We start from the raw sequence: 18,164 nt of genomic DNA, 5'->3' as shown, positions 1-18,164 counted from the left end.
ATCTACCTAGGTATTCATGGTACGGTACACGCCTACGACGATGGACTGATTCCCAAAGGTCTGGCCCGCATTTCTTTTTTTTCCCCCTCATGTTCAAGAGATATTTATTACTACATAGTAGTACCTAGGGCCTAGGGAGGTTGCGGAGGGAGCAGTCTAAATATAGCAAGGACCCGGGAAAAGATACGGAGTCTAGACCTAGAGTGAAGACAATCAGATGTTTCCAGGGTTTTTTTTTCTTTTTTTTTTTTTTTTTTTTTTGCCTTGTCACATAACTAATGCCAAATAACTAACTAGGGTCTGGGGAGATAAAAAGTCGTCGTCAGATTTGAAAGTTGGAAAGCTGTATGTATATTAGGCGGAGAGTCGGACAGGGACAGGACACTGGTATTGGGACCTGGAGCTGTAAATAGAAATGAAAAGATTTCCTATATTAAAACCAAGTCTCGAGTAGTTAAGGCACATATTAAAAGAAAAGAAACCCCTGGACATCTGGACTCAGCGAGCCAGTCTAGACCTGCACCTATCGCCCGGAGCCCTTTTCCAAAGGTTTCTTATTACCCGGGATGCTGGTATCGTGGCGGGTTTTGATGGGGAGACAAAAAAATTTTTTTTTTTTTCACTTTCCGGTACCTACCTACCTATCTACCTACATTAAGGGTCTCTCCGGGGGAGCTTTTGCTTTGGGGCATATTAGAGGAACCATTTTCCCGGGCTCGCAAAAGCCAAAGGAAGAGGGCAAGGGGTCGGGGTCAGGTACATAGGGGGAGCTTGGTGGTTAATATGGGTAAAATCAAGTTCACCCAAAAAAAGAAAAAGAAAAGCAACCTAGCCCGTTAGAACGAATAAACGAAATGGGATAGGCAAGACTCGCCATTTGCCTTGGGTACTGTACTTACCTACTTATGCTACTATATATCATTGTAGTAGTGGCGTGGCGTACGTTATGTATTGTACCTATGATAAGTAGATACCTAGGCACTGCCCATGCCCATGCAATCTTCAGATGTAGTCGGTGGTCCCCTACGCGATGACGACGACGACAGCAGGATAGCTGGTTGGTTGGTTGGCCGACAGTCTCGCTAACTGGTTTTGCCGATGAGCATATCAAGAAAAGGGGAGGCCGGACCCGACCTCCCACGTCCATGGACCGTGGGCCAGAAGCTTTCTTCTCTCGCTCGATGCAGGATACCTACCTAGGTATGTTTCGGGATTCTTGGTTCAAGGTAGTTAGACACGGATAGGGCCTGGAAGTCAAAAAATCCCATATGGATCGAACGAGGAGCAGGAGGTCATTGTATAAAAACCTTGGTCATTCGGCCTCGAGGGGCGAGGAAAGGTTGGATGATGTAGATAATAGGTATCGATCTATTTAAATATCGCCACACTCTGCATACTTACCTACATCTTCTTCCTCTTCCTCTTCGTTCTTGTTATTTTTATACCCACAATAATAAGCATCATCGTTGGACACCTTCGTAGCAATTAAGGCTCGCTCTTACTACCACCACAGACACAAGCACCTCTATATACATCGAAAAGCAACAACCCCAACCCCAACCCTCCAAAATGCGCCCAACACCCCTCCTCCTCCTCCCCCTCCTCCCCCTCCTCACCACCGCCTCCCCCCTCAAAACCCTCACAACCCTCGACGCTCCCCCCTCCCCACCCCCCCGCATAATCTCCGTCTCCTATTCCGGCAGCGGCTGCCCCTCCTCCAGCCCCTCCGTCGACCGCACAGGCGGGTTCGAGGACACCTCTCTGCGCCTGAACGCGTTCGAGGCGCGGGCGCCGGGCGCGCCGGAGACCGCGTCCGCGAACTGCCAGGCGCACCTGTCGATCGCGGGCGCCGCGGCGCCCGGGTGGCAGGTCGGCGTCCGGGACGTGTATGTGCGGGGCCACCTGGTGCTGGACCCGGGGGCCGCGGTGGACTACTACGTCACCAGTTTTTGGAGCGAGGATGCCGGGGTCACGGTATGCTCTTCCTTCCTTCTTTTCTCTCCCCCCTTCTCCCTTCTCCCTTTCTACTTCTAAAAAAAACGCGTACTGATCCCACCAAAAAAAAAAACAGTCCACCATCCGCGGCACCCTCGAAAACCCCAACCCGACGCGCCTGGACCAAGACATCACGGCCCACAGCACCGTGGCCGACAACGCCGTCGCTTTCTCCCCCTGCACGACGTCCGGCGGCGACGGTGGCGTGGGGCTGCTGAACGTCAACTTCCGCGTCGCGCTGCAGGCCGACGGCGCCAAGTACGCTTACTTTGGCAAGGACCCCGATACCACTGCTTCCGAGAGCTGGAGTTATGTGTGGCGGCGGTGTTAGGGGTTGATTGAGTTGCAGTTGGAGAGGAAAGGGGGGAAGAGTTTAGGGGGTGATGGGGAGATGAGGAAGGAAAAATGAAAAGGGGGGAGGGGGCATACTTGTTTGTCTTATTGTGCTTTCAATTTAGCTAGTCATATTTCTTCTTGTTGGCATGGATATAGCATTGAATTTGTTGATTAAGGACTTTAGGATTAGGGTTTGGAAAAGGGGGAATGACTAGTGTTGGTATCTACCTAGGATAGCATATGAGAGACGGAAAAATCAATGTGCATATTCCTTTACACTGCTACGCGCTAATCTAGTGGCTTATTGATACCTAAGGAGTGAGCATAAGGGGTAAGATGCCTAGGTTAGGAAGCTGCCTGTTGTCTGTTGATAGATAATATACCTAGTCAGAGTAACTGTTTGGGAGCCTTAATATCACTAATATGGCGCATGTCAGTAGATGCAGTACTCCGATTATCTTTGGTAAACAGTAATATTAATTTCGAATGTAGACTATTGGATATCAGTTACTCCCCAAGGGAACAGTCGAATAGAATCTTAGAAAAATCTTACTCGACTATTAACCCTATTACTATCGCCAACGTCATAATCACCACAGTTTCTTCTAGAATATTTCCCGCAGCAAGTAACGTCTCGGACACCTAGTTCTTCTCTACCTTCTTCTTGGAAATCAACATGCGACCGATTTGAATGGTCTCGTCCATGCCCTGCTGTCTCAACCAGAACCTGTAGAAATATGTTAACGAAGCATGGAAGCTGTTTGGGTCAGGTCTCTTACAATTGTTCAGGCGTCCCCCCACCGCTCGAAGATAACTGACGGGCTTCTTCCTCTAGGGCATCGCGAGTAATAACCTCCCCAGCTTGAGGGGTGGGTGGGATGGGTGATTCTGTAACGTCGGCTCCCAAGCTTTCCTCTAGCCACTGTTTTCTCATGGAAAAACGCTCAGCTCTCTCCTTCTGCAAACCTGGACTGTCAATATGCTTTAACACATATCGAACGATAAACTGGGCGGCTAGGTAAATATGCTCGGAGAGCAAAATACTCAATAGCAACCCCCAAGCAACGATATTCGAAGGGTCGCCACCAGGTCCCTCAGCGTCGCCGCTGAAGAGATATACAATTGCAGAGCTTACGAGGCTTCCAAACCAGGACAAGAATCCTAGAGCATTAAGCCAAGGACCGATAGAATCAGCTCTCCAGGGAATGGGTCTCTGGCTGTTGACTGCGATCTTCATGGCGTCGGATCGGAGTTCGACCCAGTTGTTGATCAAGAAGGAAAGTGGCGTAAGGGGCCAGATTGCCGAGAATAGAGACAAGTAGCCAAACTGAATAATCATCTCTCTGTAGTCTACAGTAACATCATAAATATCCAGCTCGGCTTCATTTCGGACCTTTTCAAGGAAGGCATGCTCCTCGGGGACATCGTTGTTTGCTGTGGCTTTGCCTTTGGACTGGACTTTCTCAACTTCCTTGAAAGCCCGGCGTTTCAAATAGGGAGCGACACCTTCGAGCGCAAAGTTCACAATCTGAGCCGTTACTGTGAAGTAAATCATCTGCTTCTTCAGGCGATCGGGATTGATTTGGAAACTCTGGGTAGTAATCGTCTTCTCGCTCGCGAATCTCTCTGCTGTGTTCTTGAAGATATCAAGGTACGGTACTAGCAGATTACCAAAGGGCATATAGACGAATGCGCTTAGGAAGAGGGGGGTATAGGAGGTGATGAAGTTAATGATGAATAATTTCTGCACAAGTGCGGCATGATGGGCTGGATATATGTTAGCAACAAATCGCGACTGAAATATATATCAATGTTACATATAAGCTTACTGTCAACTGTCTCGTAATTTTCCCTCTCAGTAAGCTTTTCTGCGAAACTACTGAGTACAGTTGATAGAGCTGGTAATGCTCCGGTTAAGATAATCGTTGGCGTGAATGTCTGAAAATTAGTCAGCAACATCTATCATCGAAGTAATCCAATATCAAATATTAAAGAGGTTCACCAACCAGGTATGACTTGAACGGTCCATTGTAAATCTCCCCGAGAAAGATCTCGATCGAGAAACAAAACACATAGAGGGCCCCAAGGATTGCCAAACAGCCAAGTGCGAATGGAATTTGTAGCAGTTGAGTCTTCAGCCTCTCCACTGGCGAGTAGACCTTGACTGCTTCGCCAGTTACTGGGTCCGCTGCCTCATGGTCCCACTTGAATTGTGTTCGGGGACGTTGTATGCGTGATACACCACGAACACCCCATTGCACGGCGAGATCGACCTCCTTCTTTTTCCACCACTCGAAGAATACGATTGACCAAAGAGAGTTAACAAAAGCGTAGAACCATGAGTAGCGGCCAAGTATGAGCCAAGCACCAAATCCAAAGGCTGCGGGGAAAATCAAGAAGGCGAAATATGATTGCATGAATGCAAAATAAAAGGCAACGCTTTCGCCAAACTTGTCACGAATCTCGTCGAGATCGTGCTCGCTGAGAATGTACTTGGTGCTCCATTGCGTTATCCACTTTCGGTTGAAAGAGTGGTTGTGTAGTGGGAAGATGGAGGCGACATCCTTCCACTGACCAATCTTTGGGACGATGCCAGCACCCCCTTCGTTCTTGGGCTTCGTGATCAGCAAATACACAGTACGGAGCCTCTCAGCCTCCGTGATAGCCTGATTGGCGAATTCATTCTCCACGTCCTTGTCAGGTGCGGTGATTCGTACACCGTAAAGCCAGTCCTGGACACGCTCGCGATAAATATGAGCATTGAGGTGCTTCTCCGAGGCCACCTTGAGGAAGACTAGTAGAGAGGTTTCATCACCATTTCGAACCTCACAAGCAATGCCGACTGTGGTAAGTGCCTCAATGAGCTGGGTAAAACCAGCTTCGGCCTCAGCTTTATCCTTGGAGATTTTATAGTGAACCACATAATCTACACCCATGTTGGTCTTCAGCTCCGGGTGGTCGGCATTGAAGACATCGAGGGACCCGATGCCCGACATTTTTGCTTAGGTTGCTATGATAACAACCTTGTGTAATAGTGACCTTGAGCTGAAGTATCAAACGTGAATATGGGATATGGTAGTACTATATAATAGTTTTAAGAGACGTGGATTCCTGATGAATGGAATCACAGTCCGGTAAAAGGAGAATATATTGTTAATATTGTTAGGTGCCTACCTACCTACGTAGGTGGACCAGAAGGGAGAGGGGCAAGCAACAAACGAGAGGTTTATAAGGGAACGTTTATGAAGTTTTAGGTGAAGAGAAGTCTAGGTTAATGTATCTAACATTATTCAGGAAGATAAAGAAGTGTGACAAGCTTTGGTTTGCAGAGGTCGAAGTAACAGGAAAAGTTGGAATAAGTTGAAGAGTGATGAACGTCATGTTAGGTGGCTAGCTCAGCTGGATTTACATATGTAGATAGGTACCTAAGTACCCATGACCTAAGTAGGTACCCATGGAATTGCTGGTTCAATGACATCCAGTTATAAAATTGGCCCGTGCATAATAAAGTGCTAGACAGCAGGGATCTTGGCTGTGCCGATAGAAGCGAAAATGGGTTCCACCGCCCTGGGCCTCACTGGACTGACTGGACTGTCTGCAGTGTCTGGTCCTTCTAGAATTGCGTTGGAGCTCCCCTGTAGGTTTACAGCTACAAAGCTTGTTAGGTGCTGCCGGGGGTGCCCTGTTGTCGTCGTATTTGCGGCAGTGAGCCCGTCCCTCAACCCAACTTCACGATAAACATGTTTTGAGGATAAAATAATTATTATTTTTATTTCTCATTCAACTTTTCTCATTCAACTAATACCAATCATATCCCATTTAAATTAAAGTAAGCTCAAAAGAAGACAAAAACAACATATCATACTCACAAACCTTGACAGACTTAATTAAGGATCCCGAGACCAAGATATCTAAGTACGCTTTTTAACAAGTTTCTTACCTACCATCTAAATCAATCTCACCGTACTTACGTCATAGGGCAGCAGGCCAAAACAAGTATCAAGTAACCAAAAAAAGAAAAAAAAAAGCCATGGGCTTGCTCGTCAAGCTCGGCCTGCGCCGGCCCATGCAATGGGAGCGTCCAACAGTGCTCGATTGGCTTCTGGACTCCCCTCTGCAAGCAATCGTACACCACCTGTACCTGCTCATCCTCTGGCTGCGCGGCAACCCGGTGAGGCCGCCGCGGAACAAGCCGCCCATCAAGATCGTGTTTCTGTCGGACACGCACGAGTCCATCGTGGACGATGTCCCGGACGGCGATCTGTTGATCCACTGCGGCGACATGGCCAACGACGGCACCGCCGCCTCCATCCAGAAGCAGGTCGACTGGCTCGCCTCGCTGCCGCACCAGCACAAGGTCGTCGTGTGCGGCAACCACGACAGCTGGTTCGACATCAACGCCCGCATGGAGGAGGATACTCTGCTCCACAAGACCGTTGACGTCAAGTTGATTCACTACCTTGAGCGCAAGTCCATTACGCTGGCCTTTAAGGGCGGCAGGAAGCTGAACTTATACGGCGCCCCCGATATCCCCGAGTGTGGAGGCCCTGAGCACGCGTACGTCGACGACGAGAAAAAGCGTCCCCCCATCCCCTAGCTATTCCCGTAGGATGCCTGTATTTGACCCGTAACATGTGTATGTAGGTTCCAATATACGTCTCAGCAGAACCCATGGGATGGCACCATTCCCTGGGATACGGAGATTTTGGTGACGCATACTCCACCGGTAAGACCCCCCCTGACATGCCCCCTTGCCGAAAACCCGAAAACCAGTATGCTTTCTTTCTCTTCCGACTAAACAACCCAATCACCAGAAACACCACCTCGACCTCTCCCTCGGCTGCCCCCACCTCCTGCAGGAGCTGTGGCGGAAGAAGCCGAAGCTGCACTGCTTCGGCCACGTGCACTGGGGCCGCGGCACGCAGCCCATCTTCTGGGACGAGACCCAGCGCGTCTACGAGCGCGTCATGTCGCGCCCGAGGCGCGGGCTCTTCTACGACATGCTGCCGCACCGCGGCTGGCTCGACGCGTGTCGCGTCCTGTATCACGGCGTCGTGAGTGTGCTGTGGCATTGGTTCATGCTGGGGGGTGCGGCGAACGGCAGTCTCATGGTCAATGCGGCGATGCAGCATGGGACGTCGGGGAAGCTGACGAAGAAGAGGCCGATAACGGTTGAGATTTGAGGGGGGAGGTAGGGATGGAGGGCGTGTGTAATAAAAAGTAGAGGTACTGGTTTATATGGCTTGGAAAATGTATGAACATTGCCCTAACCTAGGCAGTTATATACCAGGAAAGCCTATGTTGAGTGATCGGCGTATAAAACCTAGGAAATGTGACTTAAAACACAACAAGGCTTCAAGATTCAGACGATGAAAAGGACTAGAAGTTCTCCATTGTACTCAAAGCTAGTAGATCAGATTGCCTCATTCGTTGTGTGTAGCCCACCATATGGGTATCATCCAGATCGTGTCCCACAAGCGATCAACTCCTTGACACCGAAACCCCCCAGGGTAACCTAATAGTTGCCTATCCATACAAAAAGCCGTGGCCGAAAACGCCTACCACCCACTCTGTGGACTCCAAGTGGAAATAAATGATATGAACAAAGAAGAAATGACATCGATAAAAGACCCAAAAATAAAATATTGGAAATGGACGGAGAGACAAAGTGGGCCAAGGTACCCAGATGGGAAGAAATGAACGAGATGGAACCTAAATAGCAAGCATAGCGCCAAACAACAGAAACCAAACCGCCAGACCCCAGCCGATCGTCTCAGCAACCGTAGCCGTCTTGCTGCCAGCGGAACCAGCGATAGGAGATGGGAAGCTGTTACTATTGCTGCTAGGCCTGGGAGTTGATGGTGTAAAGGTGGTCTGGTTCGCTGTAGTGGCGTTGCTGATGACGGGGATAACCGTGTGCACGGCGATGGCGGTGACGACGGCGGGTTGGGTGACTACGGCGACGGGGACGGTTAGTGTCACGGTGCTCTCGCCGTGCGGGCCACAGGCGTGGCATGTTTCGGGGTACGTGGTCATGGGGACGGCAGTCCAAACAGGGAAAGTCGTGGTGGGTGTACCCGTGGAGTTGGCTGGATGGTGTGCTATGGTGGGGTGAGCAGGTTGGTGTTTGGTGCAGTCGCAATCCTCGTATGTGACGGTCGTGGCGTACTTGGTCTCGACTAGAGAAGCCGGGTTGGTTGGGCAGATAGTCTTGTAAGTCACGGTAATGGCAGTTGTCACGGTGTGACTTTTGGTGGGAGGTTCAGGAATGGAGGGGCCGCCCATTGCTGGGGCACCGAACGGCGCGGGCTCGTTAGTCATATCTCCATATACAGTAAGTAATTTGACAGAGGGGTCGTCGCGACGATTATGAAGAGCAGTTAAGGTAACGTTAGCCGGCAAGGTGGAATTAAGAGCCGAGTGAAAGGGAGTAGGCATCTCATTGGGGTCAGCGACTCCACCACAGAATCTGTCGTCGTCACCTGGGCAAGGTGTAGTACACATGTCGGAGCCGACAGACTTGGCATCGCCGAGGTTATCGGCGCAATAGCACATGCTATATGATAATCAGCTGTTGTCTACTCCGTTTCAAGGAACACAAAACTCACTTGTCATATACACCAGCAAATCGATGACCGACGCAACTATCCAAACAGGTTTCAGGGTCCATGTTAAGAGACGATCTCGCCTTCGAAAACGACGAATAACCAGCACTGGATCCGTAACAACCTAGCAACGTGTAACTACTGGGAGTGTCTCGGGTCCCCAATGCGGCGTTAGTTTGGGTTGGCACAACTGAGGACAGTGTGATAGTGCGAGTATGAGTTGGAGCGATGGCGCTGGGAGTTGTAGTGGAATCTGTAGTTGTAGTTGAAGTTGCCACTGATGAACCGTTGAATAATGTTCCATTGGCGAAAAGGGGTGGAATAGTCTCATTGGTCAATGGCGCAATCTGGTAAACGTCGATGAAGTTTATATCCCAGTATCTTGAACAACATTTAGCATCATAAAATGGAATGGCGTTACAAAAGATTTTGGACTACTCACGACTCTTGGAAGCTGTCAGGGTTGTTGGCAACAAATTGCTCACACGTGGGTGCGAGTCGGTTGCATTGGTCTGCCTTCCCCCAAATATTGCCGGCGTAGTCTCCACAGAAGTTCTGCGAGAGTGTATTAGCCAGAGCTCTCCATATGTAGGTTCCTATTGAAGCCCTTTCAACTTACAATATTGAGGACCAGACTGAGGTTGAAGAAATAAGTATCAGGGTTGCAAGAAGAGCCGCCAAAAATAGCTTGGGGTGGTCCCCATGTTGTCGGATCTGGGCCGACAACATGAGCATACACGATGTTATCCGGGATGGTTGAACGTGGGAAATGCCATAGTTTCAGGTCTTCGGAATCCCACTGCATCGCGTACACCCCACCTTCTTCTGCATTAAAACCGCTTCCATAAGATGTAGTATCAGAAGTAGGAGATGCGTAATTGCACCCAAGGTTTTCAGGCTGTGACTTGTATTAGCCTCGTCCTTGTATTGGAATATTACCAACTTACACCAGGTGAGCAATCAGTCAAGCCTTGCTCTCCCGAGAAACCATTACTTGTTGCCTGGCATCCTTCGGTACTGCATTACTTAGCTAGAGTTCGAGTAGATTCCTCTTCATATAGACTCACGTGTGGGCTGAGAACAAGTTCCGTTGGGCTGTATTCGCACCCTCGATGATTTCCAGTTCACCTCCCACAGGCCAGTCACTGCCGTTATCTTGATTGTTGAACGCCCAGACTACAATATGCTATGCATCAGCCTAAAGTACAATAAGTACCTAGGTAGGAATGGATATAACATGACATACAAGCAGGCCAAGTACCGCAAGTTGAAGCGGGCATATGGTAGATATCCGCGATGAAAAGTCCGTGGTTAAAAGCGTCCTGACTAGTGAGTCGGACACTCGGTCGCCCCTTATCGCTGGCGGAATACGTATTATTTGAGTCGACCCCGAGTCTGACGTTATTGTAATCGCTACCAACTGATACTAGATTCATAGCCAAAGCATCCTCTCTACTTTGATAACTGCAATATAATTAGACTTCAAAACAGTTACAGAATTCTTTTGATCGTATACTTACTCGACAAAACCGTTACTTGGGTCATTCCCCGTGAAAAAACTGAAGCTATCAAGCAGCCCCTGGCCAGCATAATGCGTTGTAAGTGAGTAACCAGTCGCCATTTTGGCAACGAAAAGCAAACGAAGGTTTGGTAGGTAAATAGAATGAAGGAATGACTTGAAGATTTAAAAATGAATGGAATAAGAGAAAATCTCTTGGTAAAGGAGTGACGATGCTACTAGTAGCGAAAGAAATGAAAAGTGAAGACCAACCCTGACATGATTGTAAAGGCTTGAAGCCTCGGGGGTCCCAGGTCGACATTTTAAGCAGTCTGTTGATATTGACTTTAATCGCGATATTTTGGAATTCCTTTATCGAGACGCGGCCGCTGGAAGGAGAATGCTAATAAGACCTCGAGTTGCAACGGAGGCTTGAGGAAGCGCGGGCAAGACATGGACGCCACAGCAACGCGGGGAAGTCTCGCGTTGAAATGAGAGGAAAATAACAAAAGCTTTGAAGAAGCATTTATAACGTCATTATATATTGAAGAGATGGTTTTGATATTGAAAAGATTACCTGCTACAGAAGAGTATCTTGGGTTTAACCCCATGAGGAGACTCGTGGGGAGCTGAGAAGCCGCTAATATCGGCCTCGTGTGGATGATGAAGCAGTATGCAGTTAATGAGTGTCAATTTTCTTTGGGAAAGCTCCTGTGTTTAACATCTATTGACGAGATAGCTCGCTTGTCAAGCTTAGATCTTCATTCCATCTCTATTAGGTAGGTAGCTAGCCAGAGCACAACTTAATAAGAAATCGTATTTAGCATGGCCATTAGACTTCTAATGAGATTATTGATCATGACGGAAAAACTAGAATTCCAATATCTGTAATCCAGTAGTTGGAATTTGAATTATGATAGTATGAAGAAAACTGAAACCCATGTTGTCATTTATTGTTTAGTTAACCTCTACATATATCTGTAGAGGTTAGCAGCGGATCAATTGCGAACTAATTGTAACCACTGATCGGTTCGATTGGCCACAAAAATGAAGCTACAACTTCTGATTCTAGAAGTTTTCGAAATTCTTCGAGATTGCGCAGCACGGATGATGTAATGAACGGTAGGATCCAATCCAATAGTTCTCAAATGACACGTGAAAATGTGAAAATGGAACTAATGGAGTCTGGAGTTTCTAAACTTTCTATGAAGGAACCCCCACAAGGCATGACCTGCTGACAGTTGGACACGGGGCATGTAAAGGACTAGGAGTAATGGATGCTTGGCCACGGGGTAGCGGACGGTAAGATGGAAGATGAAGTTTAGTATATAGTTAGTATATAGTTATGTAGTTCTAGTTTGGAGATTGTGTTGTGTAAGTGAAAAGACTACCTATGAATGGATGTCTTGGAATATTAGAAAAGGTTAAGAATGGACTAATTGATAGTCCTTGGCCCTGGGTTCAATGCAGTGAGTTCAAGTTATGACGAATTGAATTGAGGCTGGTGAGCACTACTAGTAGGTACATTAGTACATACTAGGTTAAGCCACATGTTAATTCCCGCTTCATGGTTACAGTGGATATTATGCAAGGAAAGGGAGATCCGCAGCTTACCTCGGCACCGGTGATCTGTGAGCCGAAGCAAAGCCCACCTTTAATTCAGATGCACCAGCTGAAGCTTGCATGGTACCGGACACACTGCCGACACCTTTTGTTAACCTTAGCACTGGGCATACTAAGAAATGGTTGCGGGTTAACGGCTTTACTCACTTGAGCCAAGAGTTCCCACACTTCATCTTCAAGGGCTCCAGGGCTATTTACAAAGGACCACATATCGCAACATACCGCGGTTCATTTCACAGTGCTACTACAACTTGGACCGGCTGTTGTTCTGACCACCAGGGCTTATTTATTTTTCCCTTTTAGTAAAAACCAATCTTGTCAGAGACAAGAACCATTGTGATGTTGAGTTTGTTAGCAAAGAGTCGGACACAAAGTACCGCTCTTCGAATTCCTCTAAAGCAAGCTATAACATCCAAGGTGCGCTCCCTTTGCCCTTTGAGCTCCGAATACCGAAATAATAGCGCAAAGCTGATTCTGAATCCATAGAACTTATTGATGGCGCCGGCAACGACACGGAGCAACAGCTCCCTCCCCACAGGTTAGCATACAATCAAAAATACCAGAGAACACGATGTACAATGTCCAGATAACTAATAAAAGCGTATTATTGCTATTTATATAGGATATGTGGAAGACAAGTCTAAAGGCGCAATGCTTCGTTTCCAGGATTCCCTTCCTCGATTACCTGTCCCGACCCTCGAAGAAACTGCCGCCCGTTACATAAAGAGTTTACATCCTCTATTAAGCTCCAGCGAGTATGCCGCAAGCAAAAAGGCCGTAGACGAATTCATAAAACCTGGAGGCGCAGGTCGAAAACTACAAGAGAAGCTAATTGCGCGGCGGGAAAACCCCGAAATAAAGAACTGGATTCATGAGTGGTGGAACGATGCAGCATATTTGAGCTATCGAGACCCCGTGGTTCCTTATGTCAGCTACTTTTATTCACACCGAGATGATCGTCGCCGGCGGAACCCCGCGAAACGCGCCGCCGCTTTAACAACCGCGGCGCTCGAGTTTAAGAAGCAGGTGGACACTGGCTCTCTTGAGCCAGAGTACATGAAGAGACTGCCAATCTGCATGGATAGCTACAAGTGGATGTTCAATGCTAGTCGAGTACCGGCGAAACCGGCCGACCACCCAATCAAGTACGACCCCAAGGACAACAAACACATTGTCGTTGTCCGAAAGAACCAATTCTTCAAGGTCGCCCACGAGGTTGATGGCAAGCAGCTCAACACGTCCGAGCTCGAGTCGCAGTTTAAGCGCATTTATGAAATTGCGCAGCCTGTGCCCGCTGTAGGCGCTCTCGCCTCCGAAAACCGTGATATCTGGACAGATGCGCGCCAGGTCCTGCTAAACGCCTCTCCCAAGAACAAGGCAGCGCTCGAGGCCATCGAATCTGCTTCTTTCGTCGTCTGTTTAGATGATGCTACGCCGGTGACCCTGGAGGAACGGGCGCATCAGTACTGGCATGGTGATGGCCAGAACCGGTGGAACGACAAGCCTTTGCAATTCATCGTGAATGACAATGGCACCTCCGGCTTCCTGGGCGAACACAGCATGATGGACGGCACGCCCACGCACCGCCTGAATGACTACGTCAACGATGTCATCTTCGGAAACAAGTTGGACTTCAGCGACCCCTCCGTGCGACCTAACCTACCTGAGCCCGTTGCAATCAACTTCGAGGTTACCAAGGAGGTACAGAAGGAGATTGACCGCGCTATCAAGGACTTCAACGAGGTCATCGCCAAGCACGAGCTTGCGGTGCAGGCCTACCAGGCCTACGGCAAAGGCCTTATCAAGAAATTCAAGTGCTCGCCAGACGCCTATGTGCAGATGGTGATCCAGCTGGCATACCACAAGATGTTTGGCAAGAACAGACCTACTTACGAGTCAGCCGCAACGAGACGCTTCCAACAGGGCCGCACCGAGACGTGTCGCACGGTGTCCGACGAGAGCGTGGCCTTCTGCAACGCGATGGCAGACGCGGAAGTGGCTGACGATAACCGCGTGGACCTGTTCCGCAAGGCGATCAACGCCCACATCGAGTACATCGGTGCCGCGTCTGATGGCAAGGGTGTTGACCGTCACCTCTTCGGCCTTAAGAAGCTGCTCGAGCCCGGCGAGGACTTGCCCGCTATCTATAAGGACCCGGCCTTCGGGTACAGCAGCTCTTGGTTCCTGTCTACGAGTCAGCTGAGTTCCGAATACTTCAACGGATATGGTTGGAGCCAGGTTATTGATGATGGGTTCGGTATCGCATATATGATTAATGAGAACAGGTAAGCTCTCCCTTCCTTCCTTATGTTTTGCATTTTCAAAAGAGCAAAAATACTAATACGTCGATTCTAGCCTGAACTTCAACATCGTATCCAAGGGCCTCGGTAGCCAGAAGATGAGCTACTACATCAACGAAGCGGCCAACGAAATCCGCGACCTCCTTCTCCCCACCATCGAGCCGCCCAAGGCGAAGCTATAATTTTCTCATGCTTCACGCCCCGTGCTTATTCTAGAATATCCCTCCTTCCGCACCCTAACTCCTCACGATGTGTTCCTAGATATCGGTGGTGCCTCAAGGGCTAAAAGAAGAGAGAAAGACGTGAGGAAGAGAGGGAATGACATCTTTATCCATGCATACCTATCTACCTGCGTACCCTACCTAGTACATACCCATCTATACCAACCTTCCTCGTTATCGGCGCAAGCCATATTCTCTTTTCTTAAAAATCTACCTCGACTACTGCTTCTTTTATTTTTTTTTGCTAGAATCGTAGAGAGCATGAAAAACTCGGTGTTTTGACGGGGTGGAACATGTAGGTATCTAATGTACCTAGGCACCTGCATGCATACCTGATACCAGGTAGCTTGGGTAGATTTTCATAGAAAAGAATTCCAAGATTTCAAAAGATGACCTTCTGGGTTAGTTACCTAGTTATGTAAGAATAATTGTGTTCATTGAGGCACGAACGAATCCATGCTTACTACCTACTTGAGTGAGACTAATAATAGAAATTGAGAGAAATCATTGCAAGATTTGGAATACTTCTTCGAGTTGGAATGATTTCTCCCAATTTCTATCGATCTTACATATATGCATGGATTCGTTGGATCAAGTTTAGAATGATTCTTGCGAATAACTAGGGGGTTCTTGTTACGGTGCCTGTGATGTGTTTGGTGGTCATATCCGTGAATACGTAGGTAGGTAGCTGATATATGTATAACACTTAGCAACCGACCTACGTATACATATAAGAACTTGGCCACTTATTTGAAAATGCGTGTTTTCTTTTTGGTTATTGGATGATATACGAATGCTATCTAAGCGATGCAAAACAACACCCACCGCCAACACCACCACCACCAGCATAGGAAATAGTCCTAAGGTGCCAGCAATAGTAGCACGCCTAAGTACCTGTCCTAGTTTTCAAGATTCTTATCCACCTAGTTACCTACTCGTCCACTCATCCACCCACCCATTCTTCCACCGGCCTATACTTCTAACCCTAAGTAGAGAGATGAAGTGATTCTATGCCTGTAAATCCAACACACCCGGCGACCGTGGAGGTATATACACCCGGTTACACGAGACAAGGACATTTCTACAGCGGGGATGGGTATTAATAGCTTGGCTTATTAACCAGCGTGGTCGACAATCTCGTTGACCATATCACCCTTCTCGTCGTCGAAGTACGAGCAGATCTGGCCGGGGAGCGGAATCTCCTTGTAATCGTCCTCGGGGCCGGAGAGGACATTGACGTTGATGCCGGCAGACTTGCTGGAGAATATGCGAGTGGAAGTGCTCTCCTTGCTTAGGTAGATCTGGGCGCCGTCGAGCTGGTCAAGTAGGATGGTAGGTAGGTTGCCCAAAACTTGTAGCGCAAAGTTAGACGATTTAACGACGTCGACGGTGGATACAAGCGAATCGATGACAATAGATAGACGCTGCGTGTTCTCGACAGTGATAGCGTTCGCCTTTCCCTTGATCACGATGGTCGTTTGGTTGCATCGACTGATCAGAATCGAATGGGTCATGTCGGCCTCGATCTCAATAGGTATGGGGGCTTTCTCAAAGTTTTCCTGTGATCCTATCAGTTTCAAGTTCCCACCCATGATAAACTATCATGGCGTATATGAGTCTCGCTTACAATTATCCATTTGTTACCATCAAGTTCCTTCTTGGGTGGCTTCTTTAGGCGCATACTCTCGGGCTTCGGCTTTTTCCCGGGCGCGGGACTCTTACCCCTAGAAGACGAGTCGTGATCCGAGACCGTAGATCCAGCTCTTAGCGAAGGATTCTTGTGTGTCATTTCTGACTTGTCAACCTTACGTAGACCTCTAGTCACGCTTTCGCCCTTGTTCAGCTCGCTAAATACAGCACTTATACCTTCGGGCTTAGAAGGCGCGGCTTGCTCTTTGATTTGTAGAACGGGGGGCGGGCCGGGAGGTGGAGGAGGAGGGGCACCACCAGCAGCTGGCGGCGGAGGAGGCGGCGGAGCACCAGCACCGGCGGCCGGAGTAGAATCTATTGTATTGGCGACCTCGGCTGCCGGTTGCCCGCTCGGGTTCCAGGGGATGCCATTGGGGTAATACTGCTTCACGTAGTCGGTGAGATCGCGGAAAACTTGGTAGAAAGCCTGAATCCATTCAACCTGCTCGGGGTCCCTATGTTTAAAGTCAGTGCTGAGATATTATGTGTTCGTGGGGCTATTCGGCCATACTTATCCTTATGTTCCTTAAGTACCCGGTTACCAAAGAATTGCGCCGACCCTAGAGACTCCTCGACGTGCTTAAACGGTTTGTTGTCTACGGTAACCCAAGCTAGTACCATGATACCTTCGGAGACGGCGCTCAGCTGGGAAAAGACCTCAGATCCGCGGTTGGCCTCCTTAATGTTGCCGACGGCCATGAGAGCCTCATTGATGGGTTTTAGAAGCTCCTGGTAGATGACCCCGCCGGATCCATTTATATCGGGTTTCTTAGCTTTTGTAGATATTAACAGGAACCGGCGCTGCTGTTTGAAACCTTGGAGTACCATCGAAGCTTGTTCGGCGATCAAGCCGCCCAAAGCATTGCTGATCTTAACATACTTGTCGACAGACTGGTTGATAAAAACATCGAATTCTTCAATAGATTCCGGCAAAGGTTCTTGGGGTACATGCTTAGGCGCGGGGGGAGCTGGCGTGGAGCCGGCATGTTGGGGGGTGAGGCTCGCTGAGCTTGAAGGATCAGAAGGTGTCGCGACGGTGGCTGTGAGAGCGGGAACAGCCTGAGGCAGCTCTATCGTTGACGAGGCAATATCTTCCAGGCGAGTAGTAGCAGCTTCTAGCCTATAGGTGAAGTGGGGTTAGTATAAGAGGTTGTGCTGATTTTGTGGGAGTTGGTTGAGAGCTAGTTGCGCTGTGAAGATCGAAGCTCGGCTTTGAAGTAATAGGAGTATAATGTGCAAAGGCTGAAGTAGAGTTATCCATACCGCTTGATTAAGGTGACCAAGTTATGTATATTGTTTTGCGCCATATTGGCAGTTGGGCTTTGCGAGAGGTTCGTAGCTTGAGTCTTTTCGAATTTTGGGCTGGCGATCTTTGGAGCCTATGATTGGAATTAGGGGGGGAAATAATAAAAAATGCCCCAATGCTATTCGTTCTATTCGATATAGAAACACACACACATACACACACGCACAAAGATCAAGTACTCAGGTAGGACTGGCGACTGCAAAGCGCTAACTTATGAATTGGTTATAAGTGCTGATGCCTAAGTAAGACTGTAAAGGGGAGGAGGGGGGGTTTTTGTTGATGACGAAGCGTAAGTTGATATTCGACAACGAGGCTTAGGAAATTCCAGGTGTTTGATCAGATGTTAGGAATTGAATTAACGGCTTGTATGATAACTAGTACCTAGTACTGCCTACTAGGTACCTAGGTTAGGGTACGTAAAGTTTAGTCGCAAATCGGTCCGTGCATCAGTGACACTGATTGGCTTATTGCCTTGTTACAGACATCAAGCCTCCAAAACTCAAAACGAATAAAAATTATAGGTAAGCTACCAGGAGGTAGGTACCTGAAATTAGGCATATTTGGGTATATGACTTAGTTAACAGGAAAGCT

General features: G+C 48.4%; 6 protein-coding genes across 6 annotated transcripts; 3 read left to right on the top strand and 3 right to left on the bottom strand.

Annotated features, from left to right (window-relative positions):
• Positions 1 to 1,569: 1,569 nt before the first annotated feature.
• Positions 1,570 to 2,326, top strand: GGS25DRAFT_516685 (uncharacterized protein; the record flags this gene model as incomplete). The annotated part of the gene is made up of 2 exons (XM_049263246.1): positions 1,570 to 1,974; positions 2,072 to 2,326. The coding sequence occupies 2 exons, from the start codon at positions 1,570 to 1,572 to the stop codon at positions 2,324 to 2,326; spliced, it is 660 nt and encodes a 219-aa protein (XP_049121162.1).
• Positions 2,327 to 2,572: 246 nt separating this feature from the next.
• Positions 2,573 to 5,701, bottom strand: GGS25DRAFT_469068 (DUF590-domain-containing protein). The gene is made up of 5 exons (XM_049259122.1): positions 4,338 to 5,701; positions 4,161 to 4,269; positions 3,111 to 4,098; positions 2,885 to 3,058; positions 2,573 to 2,824 (listed from the first exon to the last, which is right to left on the bottom strand). The coding sequence occupies exons 1-4, from the start codon at positions 5,325 to 5,327 to the stop codon at positions 2,974 to 2,976; spliced, it is 2,172 nt and encodes a 723-aa protein (XP_049121161.1). The 5' UTR covers positions 5,328 to 5,701; the 3' UTR covers positions 2,573 to 2,824; positions 2,885 to 2,973.
• A 526-nt stretch (positions 5,702 to 6,227) lies between these two features.
• GGS25DRAFT_18696 (Metallo-dependent phosphatase) lies at positions 6,228 to 7,779 on the top strand. The gene is made up of 3 exons (XM_049256682.1): positions 6,228 to 6,888; positions 6,976 to 7,057; positions 7,146 to 7,779. Exons 1-3 carry the CDS (start codon positions 6,362 to 6,364, stop codon positions 7,512 to 7,514), a joined length of 978 nt encoding a protein of 325 aa, XP_049121160.1. The 5' UTR covers positions 6,228 to 6,361; the 3' UTR covers positions 7,515 to 7,779.
• On the bottom strand, positions 7,754 to 10,669 carry GGS25DRAFT_18719 (glycoside hydrolase family 16 protein). Its single transcript, XM_049256685.1, has 8 exons — positions 10,457 to 10,669; positions 10,183 to 10,400; positions 10,004 to 10,112; positions 9,884 to 9,953; positions 9,556 to 9,834; positions 9,379 to 9,491; positions 8,940 to 9,317; positions 7,754 to 8,887 (listed from the first exon to the last, which is right to left on the bottom strand). Exons 1-8 carry the CDS (start codon positions 10,555 to 10,557, stop codon positions 8,044 to 8,046), a joined length of 2,112 nt encoding a protein of 703 aa, XP_049121159.1. The 5' UTR covers positions 10,558 to 10,669; the 3' UTR covers positions 7,754 to 8,043.
• A 1,633-nt stretch (positions 10,670 to 12,302) lies between these two features.
• GGS25DRAFT_18660 (acyltransferase ChoActase/COT/CPT) lies at positions 12,303 to 14,627 on the top strand. Its single transcript, XM_049256680.1, has 4 exons — positions 12,303 to 12,474; positions 12,544 to 12,595; positions 12,680 to 14,342; positions 14,413 to 14,627. The coding sequence occupies exons 1-4, from the start codon at positions 12,397 to 12,399 to the stop codon at positions 14,537 to 14,539; spliced, it is 1,920 nt and encodes a 639-aa protein (XP_049121158.1). The 5' UTR covers positions 12,303 to 12,396; the 3' UTR covers positions 14,540 to 14,627.
• Positions 14,628 to 15,324: 697 nt separating this feature from the next.
• GGS25DRAFT_469055 (adenylate cyclase associated N terminal-domain-containing protein) lies at positions 15,325 to 18,018 on the bottom strand. The gene is made up of 4 exons (XM_049259121.1): positions 17,531 to 18,018; positions 16,779 to 17,387; positions 16,206 to 16,722; positions 15,325 to 16,137 (listed from the first exon to the last, which is right to left on the bottom strand). The coding sequence occupies exons 1-4, from the start codon at positions 17,572 to 17,574 to the stop codon at positions 15,694 to 15,696; spliced, it is 1,614 nt and encodes a 537-aa protein (XP_049121157.1). The 5' UTR covers positions 17,575 to 18,018; the 3' UTR covers positions 15,325 to 15,693.
• Between the last annotated feature and the right edge of the window lie 146 nt (positions 18,019 to 18,164).

Source organism: Hypoxylon fragiforme (genome assembly GCF_022984875.1).
Source record: "Hypoxylon fragiforme strain CBS 206.31 chromosome Unknown GGS25scaffold_1, whole genome shotgun sequence".
Classification (NCBI taxonomy): Eukaryota; Fungi; Ascomycota; class Sordariomycetes; order Xylariales; family Hypoxylaceae; genus Hypoxylon; species Hypoxylon fragiforme.
The sequence above is the reverse complement of the archived record's forward strand: the minus strand, read 5'-3'. Positions and strand labels throughout refer to the sequence as shown.

What these genes read in the sequence shown, in the direction of transcription:
- GGS25DRAFT_469068 (XM_049259122.1), bottom strand. Translation starts at nt 5,327, where the DNA reads ATGTCGGGCATCGGGTCCCTCGATGTCTTCAATGCCGACCACCCGGAG. An exon ending in GACCGTTCAAGTCATACCTG is followed by an intron (nt 4,270 to 4,337) that starts GTTGGTGAACCT and finishes ACTAATTTTCAG; the next exon opens with ACATTCACGCCAACGATTAT. An exon ending in AAATTACGAGACAGTTGACA is followed by an intron (nt 4,099 to 4,160) that starts GTAAGCTTATAT and finishes ACATATATCCAG; the next exon opens with CCCATCATGCCGCACTTGTG.
- GGS25DRAFT_469055 (XM_049259121.1), bottom strand. Translation starts at nt 17,574, where the DNA reads ATGGCGCAAAACAATATACATAACTTGGTCACCTTAATCAAGCG. An exon ending in CTTAAGGAACATAAGGATAA is followed by an intron (nt 16,723 to 16,778) that starts GTATGGCCGAAT and finishes CTTTAAACATAG; the next exon opens with GGACCCCGAGCAGGTTGAAT. An exon ending in ATGGTAACAAATGGATAATT is followed by an intron (nt 16,138 to 16,205) that starts GTAAGCGAGACT and finishes ATAGGATCACAG; the next exon opens with GAAAACTTTGAGAAAGCCCC.
- GGS25DRAFT_18696 (XM_049256682.1), top strand. Translation starts at nt 6,362, where the DNA reads ATGGGCTTGCTCGTCAAGCTCGGCCTGCGCCGGCCCATGCAATGGGAG. An exon ending in TGTGGAGGCCCTGAGCACGC is followed by an intron (nt 6,889 to 6,975) that starts GTACGTCGACGA and finishes ATGTGTATGTAG; the next exon opens with GTTCCAATATACGTCTCAGC. An exon ending in TGGTGACGCATACTCCACCG is followed by an intron (nt 7,058 to 7,145) that starts GTAAGACCCCCC and finishes CCCAATCACCAG; the next exon opens with AAACACCACCTCGACCTCTC.
- GGS25DRAFT_18719 (XM_049256685.1), bottom strand. Translation starts at nt 10,557, where the DNA reads ATGGCGACTGGTTACTCACTTACAACGCATTATGCTGGCCAGGGGCTG. An exon ending in CCAAGTAACGGTTTTGTCGA is followed by an intron (nt 10,401 to 10,456) that starts GTAAGTATACGA and finishes ATTATATTGCAG; the next exon opens with TTATCAAAGTAGAGAGGATG. An exon ending in TGACTGATTGCTCACCTGGT is followed by an intron (nt 9,835 to 9,883) that starts GTAAGTTGGTAA and finishes TACAAGTCACAG; the next exon opens with CCTGAAAACCTTGGGTGCAA.
- GGS25DRAFT_18660 (XM_049256680.1), top strand. Translation starts at nt 12,397, where the DNA reads ATGTTGAGTTTGTTAGCAAAGAGTCGGACACAAAGTACCGCTCTTCGA. An exon ending in AGCAAGCTATAACATCCAAG is followed by an intron (nt 12,475 to 12,543) that starts GTGCGCTCCCTT and finishes CTGAATCCATAG; the next exon opens with AACTTATTGATGGCGCCGGC. An exon ending in TATATGATTAATGAGAACAG is followed by an intron (nt 14,343 to 14,412) that starts GTAAGCTCTCCC and finishes CGTCGATTCTAG; the next exon opens with CCTGAACTTCAACATCGTAT.